This window comes from Chiloscyllium punctatum, chromosome 41 (genome assembly GCF_047496795.1).
Source record: "Chiloscyllium punctatum isolate Juve2018m chromosome 41, sChiPun1.3, whole genome shotgun sequence".
NCBI classification, from domain to species: Eukaryota; Metazoa; Chordata; class Chondrichthyes; order Orectolobiformes; family Hemiscylliidae; genus Chiloscyllium; species Chiloscyllium punctatum.
Genome location: NC_092779.1, coordinates 26226322 through 26241721, shown reverse-complemented (window position 1 = coordinate 26241721; position 15400 = coordinate 26226322). Strand labels below are relative to the sequence as shown.

The window sequence follows — 15400 nt, the reverse complement described above, 5'->3', positions numbered from 1 at the left end:
ATTTGACAGTCAAGGTTAGTTTAAGGAAATGAACAAAGATGCAAGTGCTAAACCTTGGAACTAAATTCTATCTTTACCTCCTTTTATTTTTATCCCCTTCCCTCTATAATCCACACCAATCAAAATTAGTAAAACACTATTTGTTAGCATTGTTCTTTTTTAATTAATGTTTTAAATTCAACCATGTACTTTGCACAAGATCTTGGAAGTCCAAATTAAATGACATAATTGACTCTGCAGGAGAATGCTAAAATTAGTTTTAAAATTGTCCTCAAAATGGAGGTAGTAGGAAGACCATATTGGTAAAGGGTCAAATTTAATCAAACTGAAGCCTTCCAGAAACTAAGAATTGCATAATTCAGAACATAATCCACCAACACTACATGTCTGTTGTGTCACTGAGGGCAATATAAAAGATGTCCTGTTTTTTTTTCTGGGTTTTTTTGCACTAAAATATTTGGACCTTAGTGCAGTTCTCATTCATTTGGGCATTTTTCCGTTCTGGGTGCGTGTATGGAATGAGCTGCCAGACAAAATAGTGGAGGCTGGTACAATTGCAACATTTAAAAGGCATTTGGATGAGTATATGAATAGGAAGGGTTTAGAGGGAAATGGTTGGGATATCTGGTCGGCATGCAGAAGTTGGACCAAAGGGTCTGTTTCTGTGCTGTACATGTCAATGACTCTCAGCTGTTTAAAATTTATTGTCTAATATTTCTGTAACATCAGTGCATTGCCTGACAAAAAGGAAACAAATTACAAAAGTTAAAATTGTACAGTAATATGAGTAATAGTATGGATTTACTGAGAGTCAAAGAAGTCATATTGCACAGAGCTGTTCTAAAGCTCAGCTATCAGTTCAGATAGAGAAGTTCCCCAGAACAGATGTGCTTGCTTTGGCAGCACATACACTAAAATTGAAATGGCACTGAAAAAATTAGCATGGCACATACATTGGTGATGTATTTGTTAAAAAGTGTCTTGAAGCACAGTAGTTATATTCCAAACTCTGAATCAGAAAGTCAAGTCTCATGTGCTTATGGAGGTAGTTATAACGTGTCCAAACAAAAGGGATTTTTTTTAACCCAGAATAGAGGATCAAAGATATTAGCATAGTGCCTCCAGACGAAGGTTCATTACTGTAAGTGATCGGGATGACATTCCTAGAGAGTGAAAGGGAAGAGCCTTTTTATGCTAGCTCAATGTTAATGCTGTAGAAGTTCTGGAACTATCACTCGTTACACAGGTGTCCACTTTTTATCCGTTTGATAAGTTGACTATGTAATAGCATTAACTGGTCAGCTGTCAGTGAAATCTCTAAACTCAATTGCAAGTTTATTTCAATCATACATTTCAACCAGAGATTTCAACCATATGTTTACCAGCAAATAGTTGATGCTGAACTGTAACAGTAAATAGTATCTTTGTTTACTTATTACTCTTCGTGTTACTAACTAAAATCCAATTCTAAGGTTCATTAACAATCATTAGTTCATGTCTTTGCCATTTTCTTTGCTTTGGCTCAGTTGATAGTACTTGGCATTTGTCAGTAAGGTGCAAATTTGAGCACCATTCCAGAGATTTGGAGGCATCAATTTAAAATGATTTGACAAAAGAACTAGATGCACCATTAAAGTAAATATTTGCCTAACAATTAGCTAGGAGTTGAGATGTATTAACTGATAAATTAGTAAAACAGATCAAAATATGGGCCCTTGATAAATATTTGATGGGGAAAAATGTTTGCATGATGTGTGTTAACTAACTTTTGAAGAGATGACTGAAGTGACATGGGAATATCTATGGATGTTACTTATATGGATTTCTAGAAGGTGTTTGCTGAAGTCAGCTAACTTCCCTCATGACACAATTAGCTAAAGTTTAAGAATTTTTGCAAATCATTCACCTGGTTAGGAAATTGGTTGAGTGGAAGTGGGGAGGTAAAGTAGGGATAATGGGTATACATGTTGTCTCCTTCAAGAGTCTGTATCAAGGTCACAACTGTTCGCTGTATTTATTAAAACGTTGCATGAGAGCCATATATCCAAATTAGCTGATAATCCATAGGCAGCATTATAGATATGTGGATTGAAATATAAAATTAGAACAGTCTATTAATGGCAGAATTATTTGGGCAACAAATAATTGCGTGGGCGGCACAGTGGTTAGCACTGCTGCCTCACAGCGCCAGAGACCCAGGTTCAATTTCTGCCTCAGGCGACTGACCTGTGTGGAGTTTGCACATTCTCCCCGTGCCTGTGTGGGTTTCCTCCCACAGTCCAAAGATGTGCAGCTTAGGTGAATTGGCCATGCTAAACTGCCCGTAGTGTTAAGAGAAGGGTTAAAAATGTAGGGGAATGGGTCTGGGTGGGTTGCGCTTTGGCGGGTCGGTGTGGACTTGTTGGGCCAAAGGGCCTGTTTCCACACTGTAAGTAATCTAAGTAAATCTAAATCTTGAGTAAATATGAAGAGAGGATTTTGATGTAGACAAATGAGTTCATCAACAGAAATGAATATTTCCTAAATGGTGAAAAGCTGTAAGCAGGGGAGTTCAAAGAAACATGCAGATTCTTGTATACATCATTTAAAAATATCATTTCTAGAATAGAATATAATCAAAACTGAAGGTGGTATGCCAGCCTTTGTAGAGGAATAGCTCATAAGGAAGTAGAAGTTACGTTTCAGCTATAGAAAACCCTACGAGACCATGTCTTGAAGTACTGAGAGCACTTCCGTGCACTGTCCCTGAGGGAAGCATGTACTGGCGAAGGAGGAAATGCTGCATAGCTTAACCAGAATGGTTCCTGGATTTCAGGGTTAAAAAGGATTGTATTGAATGTGGACGTTTGTTTGACTCGATTGAAGTTACTCAGGTGAGCTTATAAAAAACATCATACTTCTGTTGATTTTGGGAGTCCAGGATGAGGGACCAAGCTGTAAAAATTAAAGGTGAGCCATTCAGGAGTGAAGTTAGGAAATATCCTGACAAGAAAGGGTGATGGGTGTTTGGAACACACTTCCACAAATGGAAATTGGTGCAAGGTCATCTGTTAATTTAAAATTTGAGATTATCGCATATTTAAGGAGAAAATGTGCATTTATATAGTGCTGTTCATGAAGACACAACATCCCAGAGCACCTTGCGGTCAGCGAAATACTTTAGAAGTGTAGTACCTAGTACAATGTAAGAAATGCAGACACCATGTTTATTCACAGGAAGCTTCCACAAACCAGTATGATAACAAATAGACAATTTGATGTTGATAGGATGAATGTTGCCAAGAGACCAGAAATAAAGTATCTGTTTATTTCAGAAATAATACCTTGGTATCTTTTGTATCCTCTTAAGAGGAGGGCAGTTGGGACCACAGTTGTTTTTTTTTTACCTGATCCAAGGCATGATATATCTGACATTGTAGCTCACCTGAGTGCTGCAGCCTGGTGTTTCTGGAAGAAGACTTGATCCTCCTGATCTAGCCATGCTAATCAACCGATCATGAGGAACCTTGTCGAACGCCTTGCGAAAAGGCCTCGTTTCCTTAGTTGCTCTTCAACAGAGCTGGCATAGACTGTATGGTGCAAATGGAGTTGTCCTGTGCTGTCCCATTTTATGTTGATAGAGGGCAACACTGCTGTGCAGCATTATGGGATGTTGACTATCATGTTCTAGAGCAGGACTCGTTCCTTCAGCCTGTTGGTAGAACTGAGAGTGTGACTGAAGAGCTTAAGTGACAAAGCGTTATAAGACGGTATACTCATTTATTCCCATCCTCCAAACAGTAAATGATGTGAGTATTTGCTAGGAATTTAGAATCTCCGGGTATTGGCACATATTAACTAGGATCACACTCCCATTCAATAATGAGGGAGTGCTACATTGTGGGGTGTTGTCTTTCGATGAGATGTTAATACAAAGGTCCTTTAATTATATTGAGTGATGTAAAAGTTCCCGTGGCGCTTCAGGAAGAAGAGCAGGGGTATTGTTCAGGTAGCTTGAGTAATATTTGAGCTTTATCCAAGAGCTAAATCAGATGATCCGGTCATTTTTTATTTCTCTCATTTGTAAGACTTTGCTGTGTGGAAATTGGCTGCTGTTTTTTGTATGATATTGACTTCAAACAAGATGCATGTTGCCAGTGAAGGACTTTTGGATGTCGTGTGTGTGAAAATGACTTTATAAATGCAAGTCTTTTTGTATTCATAATTTTTCAGTAATCTCAACAACATTGCAAGCAGAAATATAAAACAACCATGCTGCCTTAATAAACTTCACTCAGGCAGGTTTTTGTTTTGCTGTATTAAGATGTGAAATTTCAAATGTAAAGTATGCTATTTAGTGACAATTGTAGCTTTGTTCAGTGTATACAATCAAGTACTGCCTGTTAGCAGTTTCTGTGTATTGATATCCCCAACATTGCCTTTACTTTGTCAAATGAAGATCTAATTCTGTCAATGCTGTCTTGCAGGCTCCTCAAATGGGCACGTTTATAGGAGTCTACCTGCCATGTCTACAGAATATTCTGGGAGTTATCTTGTTTCTGCGCTTGACATGGATTGTGGGAGCAGCAGGAATCTTTGGATCCTTTTGGATTGTCTTCATTTGCTGTGCTTGTGTAAGTTGAAAGCTGATGGGATCCAACTGCTAGCCTTCTCTAGGAAATTTGAAAATTAGAGTTCAAAGCAATGGTTTCCTTCAGAAATGGGATGTTATGAAAAGTCCGATACTTTGATTATCAGGTTCTCTGTTCAGAGTGCCTTAAAAATCATGCAGGGAATATTTCTCACTGAGAGGGAATTTTTTTGAACAAACTTATCCATTCAATAAAATGCTTTCAGTGAATGTAGAGGGGACCATCTAAAATCCAAAAAAAGGACTTGTCTCTGAATTTTGATCCTAGTGTTCAGACTAGTCAAAAATATACTACAGATATTGGCTCAAATTCACTTAAATTAGCAATGGCAAACTGTTTTAAAAATGGATTTCACTATCAGTTTGAAATTTAGTGTAAACCTTGTTGTCCCAGGGTTACTAATTTAGGTCATAAAACTTGTTATGCTGGACAAAGTTTGGGGTGTGAACCATACAAGTGCTGAATTGCTGGGGTATTAGTAAGTACAGAATGTCATTATAATTGTTCCTGGTACTGGATCCAACCATCCATTTGATATGGTTTGCTAATAATATTCATTATGGATTACAAATCTAACATAAAAGGTCAATTTTCAACTGGATACCAGATAGCTTGCTGCTTTGAATCAGTCCCATAAGAAACTCCGATCACAGTTGCTTGCTTGCTGGCACATATTGCAGCATCAAAAGATAGTCATGTGCTGTTGTCCATTCTTAGCATAACACTCAATATGTTGAAAGCCTATGTAGCTATTTGAGTAGTGTAATAATAATTCCATAGTAGTTGACTTCAGTGCTATTTTAATAGGTACAGAAACTGGAATTAGCCCAACAATGCCCTCTCACTTCCTGTAAGTAACAATCCAACAAAGCAATCCGTACTGACTTTTCAATTTGGTCAGTCTGGTTTTTGAAGAAAGCTGTTAATTACCAAGAGATTTGGGACTGAGGTACGTGGGGAAACATTCTTGGTTGGTCAATCCAGTCAAGGGCAGTAGTGCATGAGAGTACCATCAATTTGCAAGTCCTCTTTCAAGGACTGCTTGTTATCTGGACTGACAGATTGCTGTTCCTTCGTAGTTAATAGTTCAAAATCCTGAAACTTCATATTTAATGGTTTTACAGGAATATTTTCTCAGTCTGTTGCAGTTAAATCGGCATCACCATTTCGATAGTACCAAAAACATGGGCAATACATGTCTTTCCAGAAGTGGGCATGTTGTAACAATGCGTCAAACTTAATTAATATTGTTGTATAAATAAACCATTTATTGGTAATTTCCTCCACTTGTTTGTCTGCTGTATAACTTTCTGTACTGAGGCAGTGCTAATTTTCATTGGACTTTACTCCACAGACCTTGCTGACTGCAATATCGATGAGTGCCATTGCAACCAATGGTGTGGTACCAGGTAATTGAAGCCTCTTTTTGTAAATTGCTGCATTCCATGGAAAGCAGTTTATATTATCTGTTAGTACATCTCCCAAGGTATGGCTTGTTGGTTAATATTAATTGCCTATTAAATACAGACATGTTTAACCTTGGTCTTCTCATCTGGTTCCATCCACATCTGTTTTTTACTTCCAGCATTTAACTTCTCGTATGTTCTCTGGTAAACTTTAAACTGGTCCATCATTTCATTGAAAACACCAGAGGACTACAACAGCATAATTAGCATACAATTAATTTCCTCCTAACCCCTCATTGCCACCAAATCTTTAAGTTGCACAGTGAAGCTATAGAATGCTTTTTTGCCCGAGCACATGTAACAAGATTGACAATGTTTTATATTGGAAGATCATCAAATATTACAGCACAAAAGGAAGCTACTCATCCTTTCATGCCTGTGCAAGTTCTTTGAAAGTGTTCTCTTTCTAGTCTCATTCTCTTCTTCCTTACATCTGTCAAATTTCTTCTTTTGCAGTGGATGTGAGCATAAGAGGTATAGATAGTAAGTTTGCAGATGACATCAAAATTGGAGGTGTAATGGACAGCGAAGAAGGTTACCTCCGATTACAATGGGATCTTGACCGGATGGGCCAATTGGCTGAGGAGTGGCAGGTGGAATTTAATTTAGAGAAATGTAAGGTGCTGCATTTTGGGAAAGCAAATCTTAGCAGGACTTACACATCTTAATGGTAAGGTCCTAAAGAGCGTTGCCGAACAAAGAGACCTTGGAGTGCAGGTTCATAGCTCCTTGATAGTGGAGTCACAGGTAGATAGGATAGTGAAGAAGGTGTTTAGTATGCTTTCCTTTTATTAGTCAGAATATTGAGTACAGGAGTTGAGAGGTCATGTTGCAGCTGTACAGAACATTGGTTAGGCCACTTTGGAATATTGCGTGCAGGTCATGTCTCCTTCCTATCGGAAGGATGTTGTGAAACTTTAAAGGGTTCAAAAAAGATTTGAGGATGTTGCCAGGGTTGGAGGATTTGAGCTATAGGGAGAGGTTGAATAGGCTGGGGCTGTTTTCCCTGGAGTGTCGGAGGCTGAGAGGTGACCTTATAGAGGTTTATAAAATCATGAGGGGCATGGATAGGATAAATAGACAAAGTCTCTTCCCTGGGATGGGGGAGTCCAGAACTAGAGGACATAGGTTTAGGGTGAGGGGGGGGAAAGATATGAAAGAGACCTAAGGGCAATGTTTTCACGCAGAGGGTGGTACATGTATGGAACGAGCTGCCAGAGGATGTGGTGGAGGCTAGTACAATTGCAACATTTAAAAGGCATCTGGATGGGTACATGAATAGGAGGGTTTGGAGGGGTAAGGGCCAGGTGCTGGCAGGTGGGACTAGATGGGGTTGGGATATCTGGTCGGCATGGACGGGTTGGACCGAAGGGTCTGTTTCCATGCTGTACATCTCTATGACTCTGACTCTATATCTGATACCATTTTCTTGTTTAACCAGAAATTGCTTTGGTATCTCGGAGACATGTTCCATTAATTTTTCATCAAGAAGTGCTCTCTGTTTTAATAATTGCGCATCAAATTATTCCTTCCCTTGCCAACTCTGGTAAAATTCTAGGATCCTTGCCTCTGAATTGGAATTAGCTTTATTGTCATGTACTGACTATGAAAAGTTTACAAGTCTCAATCTATGACACAATGTTAGGTACCTAGGGACAGTTTCTGCTGTACAATTTCTTATGGGAAAATAAAGAAATAATACAGTAATAAGTTAGGAAAATCCAGCGATAAGTGTTCAGAATAAGTCCTTCCAACCCTGACCCCGCTGGGCTTCACCTTGAGGCCAGAAAAGTTGGGAGTCCAAGTTGCACTGAGACATGGAGTCCAGGTTGGCTTTCACCTTGGACATTGCCACCCAAGGATGGGAGGTGGAAAGAAAAAAATGTAGAAAGAGAGAGATAAGAAACAGATGGAATGGACTAGCTCTGGTTCAGGAGTCCTATTCTACTGTCATCAGAATGTTGTGGATTCTTTCCATTGAAGAGTTAAACTTGCAATCTTGCGTGGCGCCGTAATTCAGTACTGATGGACTGTTTCATTGCTGGAGATGCCATCTTTTGGATCTGATAATTTTGGCTTTGCCTACCCCATCAAAGAGACCTAAGATCCCATGGCACTGTTTCAAACTAAATATGGGAATTTTTCTCCAATGTCCTGGCCAGCATTTATTCCTATAATGTTACTAAAATAAATTAACTGCCCTTGGTATTGCTGCTTGGCTGCTGGGTTTCCTACGTTAAATCAATGTTTGCACATCAAATATTATTCACTGGCTGTAAAGTACTTGGAAATCTTCAGCGGTTTTGATAGATGCTGTATAAGTGCAAGTTTGTTATATCATTCTTTGATATCCTCACTGCAACCACAACTCTGGGCAGTTAACAGCCATGAACTGAACTTGGGACAGCAATCAAATCAAACAACCTTAACTTGTGCTTTTACTTAGGGATTTGAAATAGCCTCGGCAGTAATTTTGGTGATATCTGTAGATGACCAAGCAACACATTAATATTTTCATAGGAGTACAAGCTTTTCTTTGTTTTCTATGTAGTGTATTTAGACTCTTTCAGTGTCTCCGTGCTTTGCATCAAGTAAATTGTTTCTTCTGTTGTTTACTGCTAATATAAAGGGCACAATGAGCTTCCACAAATAACAATGAAGTAAACTGGGCCATTGCCCACATGCTCTGAGAAATTTCTTAGATGTTTCCATCACTTTGTCCAATGTGCAGCACAATGTTTGGTTACAAGCATGTATACAGGTTAACCATGATACCGTGGCACAGAAATGGCAGTGCAATTTAGCAGTTCTGTGGAAATTCCTATCCAAAATCTAGTATAGTCGTCAGTGGAGAGGTTGAGCATAATGTTAACCTGCTCTTGAACGTTTTGTGCTAAAGTGTTTTTGTTTTTACTCTGCACTCTACTTCTGATCAGAATTGTTCTTTCCTCCTTTTCACCATTATCACATAGTTATGTTCCTTATTTTCTCCCACAGCCGGAGGCTCCTATTACATGATTTCAAGGTCACTGGGCCCAGAGTTTGGAGGGGCTGTAGGCCTTTGCTTTTATCTGGGAACCACATTTGCTGGAGCTATGTACATCCTGGGAACGATTGAAATCCTTCTGGTGAGTTGCTGCACTGTTTAGGAACAGGGTTAAGTACAAAATATTTGTACTATCCCACTTCTTTCAAAGCTGTATAAAAGTTGGGGGAAAAAAATCCATTATCGCAAAAGTGGGCAGGAAAAAGCAGATCATACTTGAGGTGGTTCCATTATTTAATCACATAATGCCCGACCTCTACTTTAAATGTGCTGGAGTATGTTTTGAACTCTTAGTTTTTTGACTCAAGGTGAAAATGCCACAGTTCTTGCTAAAGCTGTTCAATTCAGCTTCGAAGGGCATCTTTTCTTGTTGGGTCATAGTTCTTTGGGTTAATGTCAGTTCTCTGGTACTTGATTTTTCTGTGTGTGTTAAAACAGGGATTCTCTAAGTAGCACTGAGGACCAGAATCCCCCAACTATGTTTTGCTGATTACTTAGCTGGGGCCTCCTGTCCTTGGTTTTGTTTTACTGCAGAAGGTTTTTTTAAACATGTTAAAAACGTTAAATGATTTCTGGTTCTTTTAAGGTCAAAAGCTTCCAAGTATACTTCTATCACAATTAACATAGAGGCATGAAATTAGTATTTTAATGAAAGATAGGTTTCTCTGTAATTAAAAATGTAATGAAACTGAATTTTCCATAATTGAACAGTTCAAAGTCACACAAGCATTTGTGCTAATTATAAGGTTATTCATTGCGGAGAATGGGGGGGAGGTGGTGGTGGGGAAACGCTCCTATTTTTCCTCCCATGATTAATATAAGGAGAAAGCATGCTTGTTCCAATAATTTGCAGGCCAGTTTCCTGTCTTGTCCTTGTATCTTCTGTTAACTAGAGTATATCCAAAACATTCCACTCTTGTTATTCTAATTTATTGATTCCCATTTGCCATTCATCCTTGTGTTCACTAATCTACATTTGTACTGAAGATCTATGACCCCTCAAGAGGGGCCTCTTGGTTCGAGATCAGTCAAAAGAATTCACAAATGCGGTCTGTTCAAAAGCAAGGGTAATTGAATTAAGGTACCTTGACGCAGTTCTATCCAGCAACACAGGTAAAGCTTCTGTATTCTATGGTGAAGTTTCACAATTACATTTGAAAATTACACGTTATTTATATGTTTTTTTTAAGAAATAGTACAGCCTTAATTACAAGAAAGACCAATCACATACAATAAGGTGATGTGATTTACAGCAAGTTAATCCAATGATATTTCCTGGAAAAGGGTTCTTAATTACAAGAGAAGTCCAATCAACTGTAATGATTAGATTAGATTACTTAGTGTGGAAACAGGCCCTTCGGCCCAACAAGTCCACACCGACCCTCCGAAGAGCAACCCAACCAGACCCATTCCCCTACATTTACCCTTTCACCTAACACGAAGGGCAATTTAGCTTGGCTAATTCACCTAACCTGCACATTTTTGGACTGTGGGAGGAAACCGGAGCACCCAGAGGAAACCTACGCAAACACTGGGAGAATATGCAAACTCCACACAGATAGTTGCCTGAGGTGGGAATTGTACCCGGGTCTCTGGCGTTGAGGCAGCCATGCTAACCATTGTGCCACTGTAATATAGTGACATGATTGAATACAGGCTAATCCAATGGTTTTATTTTGGACAAGATATCTTATTTACGTAAATTGTCATGCTATGTATCAGTTCAAGGTTAGTTCAAATGGTCAATTAATGTGTCAGTATTCATTTTATGAAAACGTTATTGTCCTCTTTTCTTTGAATTTCAGCTTAATTCTGCAAATCAGCAGTACAGGTTCACAGGCCATTTTATAGTATTCTTTTAAATCGAGAAACCATTTTGTGGTAAATGAAAATCTATATATACTTGTTGCCTAAATTCAACTTTTAGATCCTCAGTACTATCTCAGATTTAAACTTCACAGTAAATGTGTGGCCTTGTCCATTGTATATCTGTAGCTTCCCTCCATGCCCCTGGTCTCTTGCACATTCCTGAATTTCTTTGATTAATCCCATTGGTGGTTGCCTATGTTCTGGAAATTCCTCCCTCAAATTTTCTATCTCTCTCACCCACCTCCACTAGTTCTTCGGATATTTTCTAAATCCGAGGTTGCTTCGCTTTGCTTAATATTGTCCTTCCACCAAAGACAAATTTGGACTGGGCCGATACCTTTACCTTTAACAGTTGGATAACTAGGAGATACTTTTGAGACCACTCTTAAAAAAAAAAAAATAGTAATTAGTACCAATGGAAACATACCTGAAGTTGAACTTGTGTTCACATTTGCAGTGTGTGAGACAGATGTAGAAATTGTAGAGGGGTTGATGCCATTCTGTCTGTTACCAAAATACTATAAATCTGTAAATTATATAATGTTGAGTTTATATGCACACTTTCTTCCAGACCTACATTGTTCCAAGTGCGGCTATCTTCAAAGCAGATGATCCCAGCCAAGAAACCCAGACCATGCTGAATAACATGAGAGTTTATGGTACATGCACAATCACCTTGATGGCTACTGTGGTATTTGTCGGAGTCAAATACGTCAACAAACTGGCTCTGGTTTTCCTTGCCTGTGTTATCCTTTCCATCCTTGCCATCTATGCAGGGGTCATCAAAACTGCCTTCAGTCCACCTGATTTTCCGTAAGTACGTCCAAGCATCAGCCACTTCAAAGGAGCTGCTCCAAGTGCTCTTTGGAGAGAGCCTGGTCACTTTTGGAATGAAAAATAAGTTGAGCATTTTGAGATAGCACAGGATTAGAAGTAAAAAAGTCTAATCTATTTTCTCTCACATAAGAATAGATCATTCAGCATCTTGAACTTGAATGTCATTTAGATAAACACTGATCTGCATCTTGACCCTCCTTACTGAATAACTTCCATTATCATTTACCTTAGCTCTGTAGCCTTACCTGACAAAAATCAGTCTTGAAGTTTCCAATTGAACTAGTGTCACCTGATTTCTGGCAATATGTTCTGATTTTCTGTTGTCCCTTGTGTGAAAACGTACCTTGTGTCATTGTGCCTGAATAACCTAGCTTTAATTTTAGGGTATTGTCCCTTTGTTCACAATACTTACACCAGAGGAAATAAGTTCTCTTTATCTACCCCATAAATTGCTTTATCATGTTAAAACTCTTAATTTGATTATCCCTTGATCATCTTTACAGAAATACAAGCCTAGCATATGCAGTTCATCATAATTCAATTTTTTTTTAGTTTTCTTTCCTCCTCAAGATGCTGGTTGATGCTGTGGTGCATATTTGCAAGTACTGAAAATTGGGCACAGTATTGAACAATTTGCAGGATTCCAGTGTCCACAGGACCGTTCCTCAGCATCTTCCCGAGAGGAGGCACAGAATGGGGAAGGTTCACAGACATAGATGTCAACTAGTTAATATGTCTGTCCTCTGTAAAATTAGTCCATTTGTATTTGAATTGGTCACTGACCTTTCTGTTCTTACTTAAATATATCACATTGCTTATCCAACATCCCACAAACAATTTTCTTTTTTTTTTGTTAAATATTAGGAAGACTGATAGCCTTGTGGTAATCTTCACCTCACACTCCAATCCCTTGGCTATTGACCCTGTCCCTGGCAAACATTTGAAACTAAATCAGATTGTTTGTTTTTTTTTTTGGCAACCTTTCTGCCAAATCTAACCCAAAGATGAATTTGAAGAAAATTGAAAGTTGGGAGAGATGTACGAGAGGCATCTGAATCAATATTGCTATAAGTCACCATTAATAGGACAGTTATGGATGTGGAACTAGAAAACTATTTCCAAGGTTATGAAACCCCATTCTTGTTAGCAAATGACTGTTTACCTGTGTTCTTGTCTTTGTCGTTTCATTCACACTGCCATTTTATACATTAATATTTCCCCCATTTCCACAGCCTCTGTATGCTTGGAAACCGGACTTTAGCCAGCAAAGCCTTTGATATATGTGCTAAGATCAGCACTGTAGGCAACCAGACAGTGACAACACAACTCTGGCGACTCTTTTGTGATAGCCCTTACCTCAACGCCACATGTGATGAATACTTCAATCTCAACAATGTCACTATAATTCAAGGGATACCTGGGATTGCAAGTGGAGTAATAAGTGGTGAGTGTTTGGTAGTAAAAGTAGATTATTCCAACAATTGTATGAGAAAGAGGCTTTAATCAACAAGTTAACCTGTGGCAGGAGTCTGAACTCACTCAAAAAATTCTCTGCCCCACTATAAAGAAGATAAAACTTCCTCTCTTCATAACGGTAATTGCACTTTTTTCTTCCCCCAAATGATTGAGTTTTTTGAAGAAGAAATGAAAAGGATTGATGAGGGCAGAGTGGTGGATGTGATCTATGTGGACTTCAGTAAGGCGTGCGACACCATTCCCCATAAGAGACTAGTTAGCAAGGTTAGATCTCTTGGAATACAGGGAGAATTAGCCGTTTGGATACAGAACTGGCTGAAAGTTGGAAGACATAGGGTGGTGGAGGATTGTTTTCAGATTGGAGGCCTATGACCAATGGAGTGCCACAAGGATCAGTGCAGGGTCCACTACTTTTTGTCATTTACATAAATGATTTGGATGTGAGCTTAATAGATACAATTAGTAAGTTCCCCATGGGAAACTGATTCGCAAGGTTAGATCTCATGGAATACAGGGAGAACTAGCCATTTGGATACAGAACTGGCTCAAAAGGTAGAAGACAGGTGGTGGTGGAGGGTTGTTTTTCAGACTGGAGGCCTGTGACCAGTGGAGTGCCACAAGGATCGGTGCTGGGCCCTCTACGTTTTGTCATTTTACGTAAATGATTTGGATGAGGGCATAAGAGGTACAGTTAGTAAGTTTGCAGATGACACCAAAATTGGAGGTGTAGTGGACAGCGAAGAAGGTAACCTCAGATTACAACAGGATCTTGATCAGATGGGCCAATGGGCTGAGGAGTGGCAGATGGAGTTTAATTTAGATAAATGTGACTTGCTGCATTTTGGGAGAGCAAATCTTAGCAGGACTTATACACTTAATGGTAAGGTCCTTGGGAGTGTTGCTGAACAAAGAGACCTTGGAGTGCAGGTTCATAGCTCCTTGAAAGTGGAGTCGCAGGTAGTTAGGATAAGTGAAGAAGGCATTTGGTATGTTTTTTTTCTTTATTGGTCAGAGTATGGAGTACAGGAGTTAGGAGGTCACATGTTGCAGGACATTGGTTAGGCCAATTTTTGGAATATTGTGTGCAGTTCTGGTCTCCTTCCTATCGGAAGGATGTTGTGAAACTTGAAAGGGTTCAGAAAAGATTTACAAGGATGTTGCAAGGGTTGGAGGATTTGAGCTATAGGGAGAGGTTGAATAGGCTGAGACTGTTTTCCCTGGAGCGTCAGAGGCTGAGGGGTGACTTCAGAGTCATGAGGGGCATGGATAGGGTAAATAGGCAAGGTCTTTTCCCTGGCATTGGGGAAGTCCAGAACTAAGAAGGTATAGGTTTAGGGTGAGAGGGGAAAGATACGGAAGAGACCTAAAGGGGCAAGTTTTTCATGCAAAGGGTGGTGTGTGTGTGTGGAATGAGCTGCCAGAGGAAGTGGTGGAGGCTGGTACAATTGCAACATTTAAAAGGTATTTGGATGGGTATATGAATAAGAAGGGTTTGGAGGGATATGGGCCAGGTGCTGGCAGGTTGGACTTGATTGGGTTGTGATATCTGGCCGTCATGGACAAGTTGGATCAGAGAGTCTGTTTCTGTGTTGTGCATCTCTGACTCTAAATGATTTGTTGGTACACTTGTAAAAGTAGAGGCAAAATACTGCTGGAAAGAAGAAACAAAAACAATGTTGGAAAACTCAGCTGATCGGTCAGCATCTCTAGCAAGAAATATAGAATTAATGTTTCTGGTCCAGAACCTTTTTTTCAGGACCAATTTAATTTATTTTATTTTTCATTGCTGAAATATATAGTAAGTGGTGTTAACTGCACTTTGATAATAATTTAGGCAGTGTTACCCTTGCTTATACCTCCCCTATTACCTATTATTTTGAAGTTTCAATCATACAATGATATATCACAGCAAGAGACCATTCAGCTTGTAGTACTTGTGTTGGCTATTTGAAATGGTATCCAAGTAGTCCTAGTCTCTGATTCTTTTGCCCATGACCAATGCTGGTAATTTTACAAAAACTTATCCCTGATGGGTTTTTATTTTCATTTTGTAACTACCATTATAAATGTATCTG

General features: G+C 39.1%; 1 protein-coding gene across 8 annotated transcripts in view; it reads left to right on the top strand.

Annotated features, from left to right (window-relative positions):
* Positions 1-15400, top strand: part of LOC140464936 (solute carrier family 12 member 7-like) — a 254371-nt gene that overhangs the window by 187476 nt on the left and 51495 nt on the right. For all 8 annotated transcript variants that reach the window (XR_011955023.1, XM_072560589.1, XM_072560587.1 and 5 more), the window contains 5 exons: positions 4467-4613; positions 5986-6040; positions 9095-9225; positions 11584-11825; positions 13082-13293. Coding sequence is in view for 7 of the 8 variants with exons in the window: in XM_072560589.1 (XP_072416690.1) it covers positions 4467-4613; positions 5986-6040; positions 9095-9225; positions 11584-11825; positions 13082-13293 (787 nt within the window). In the remaining variant the exon portion in view is untranslated. The remainder of the gene's footprint in view (positions 1-4466; positions 4614-5985; positions 6041-9094; positions 9226-11583; positions 11826-13081; positions 13294-15400) is intronic.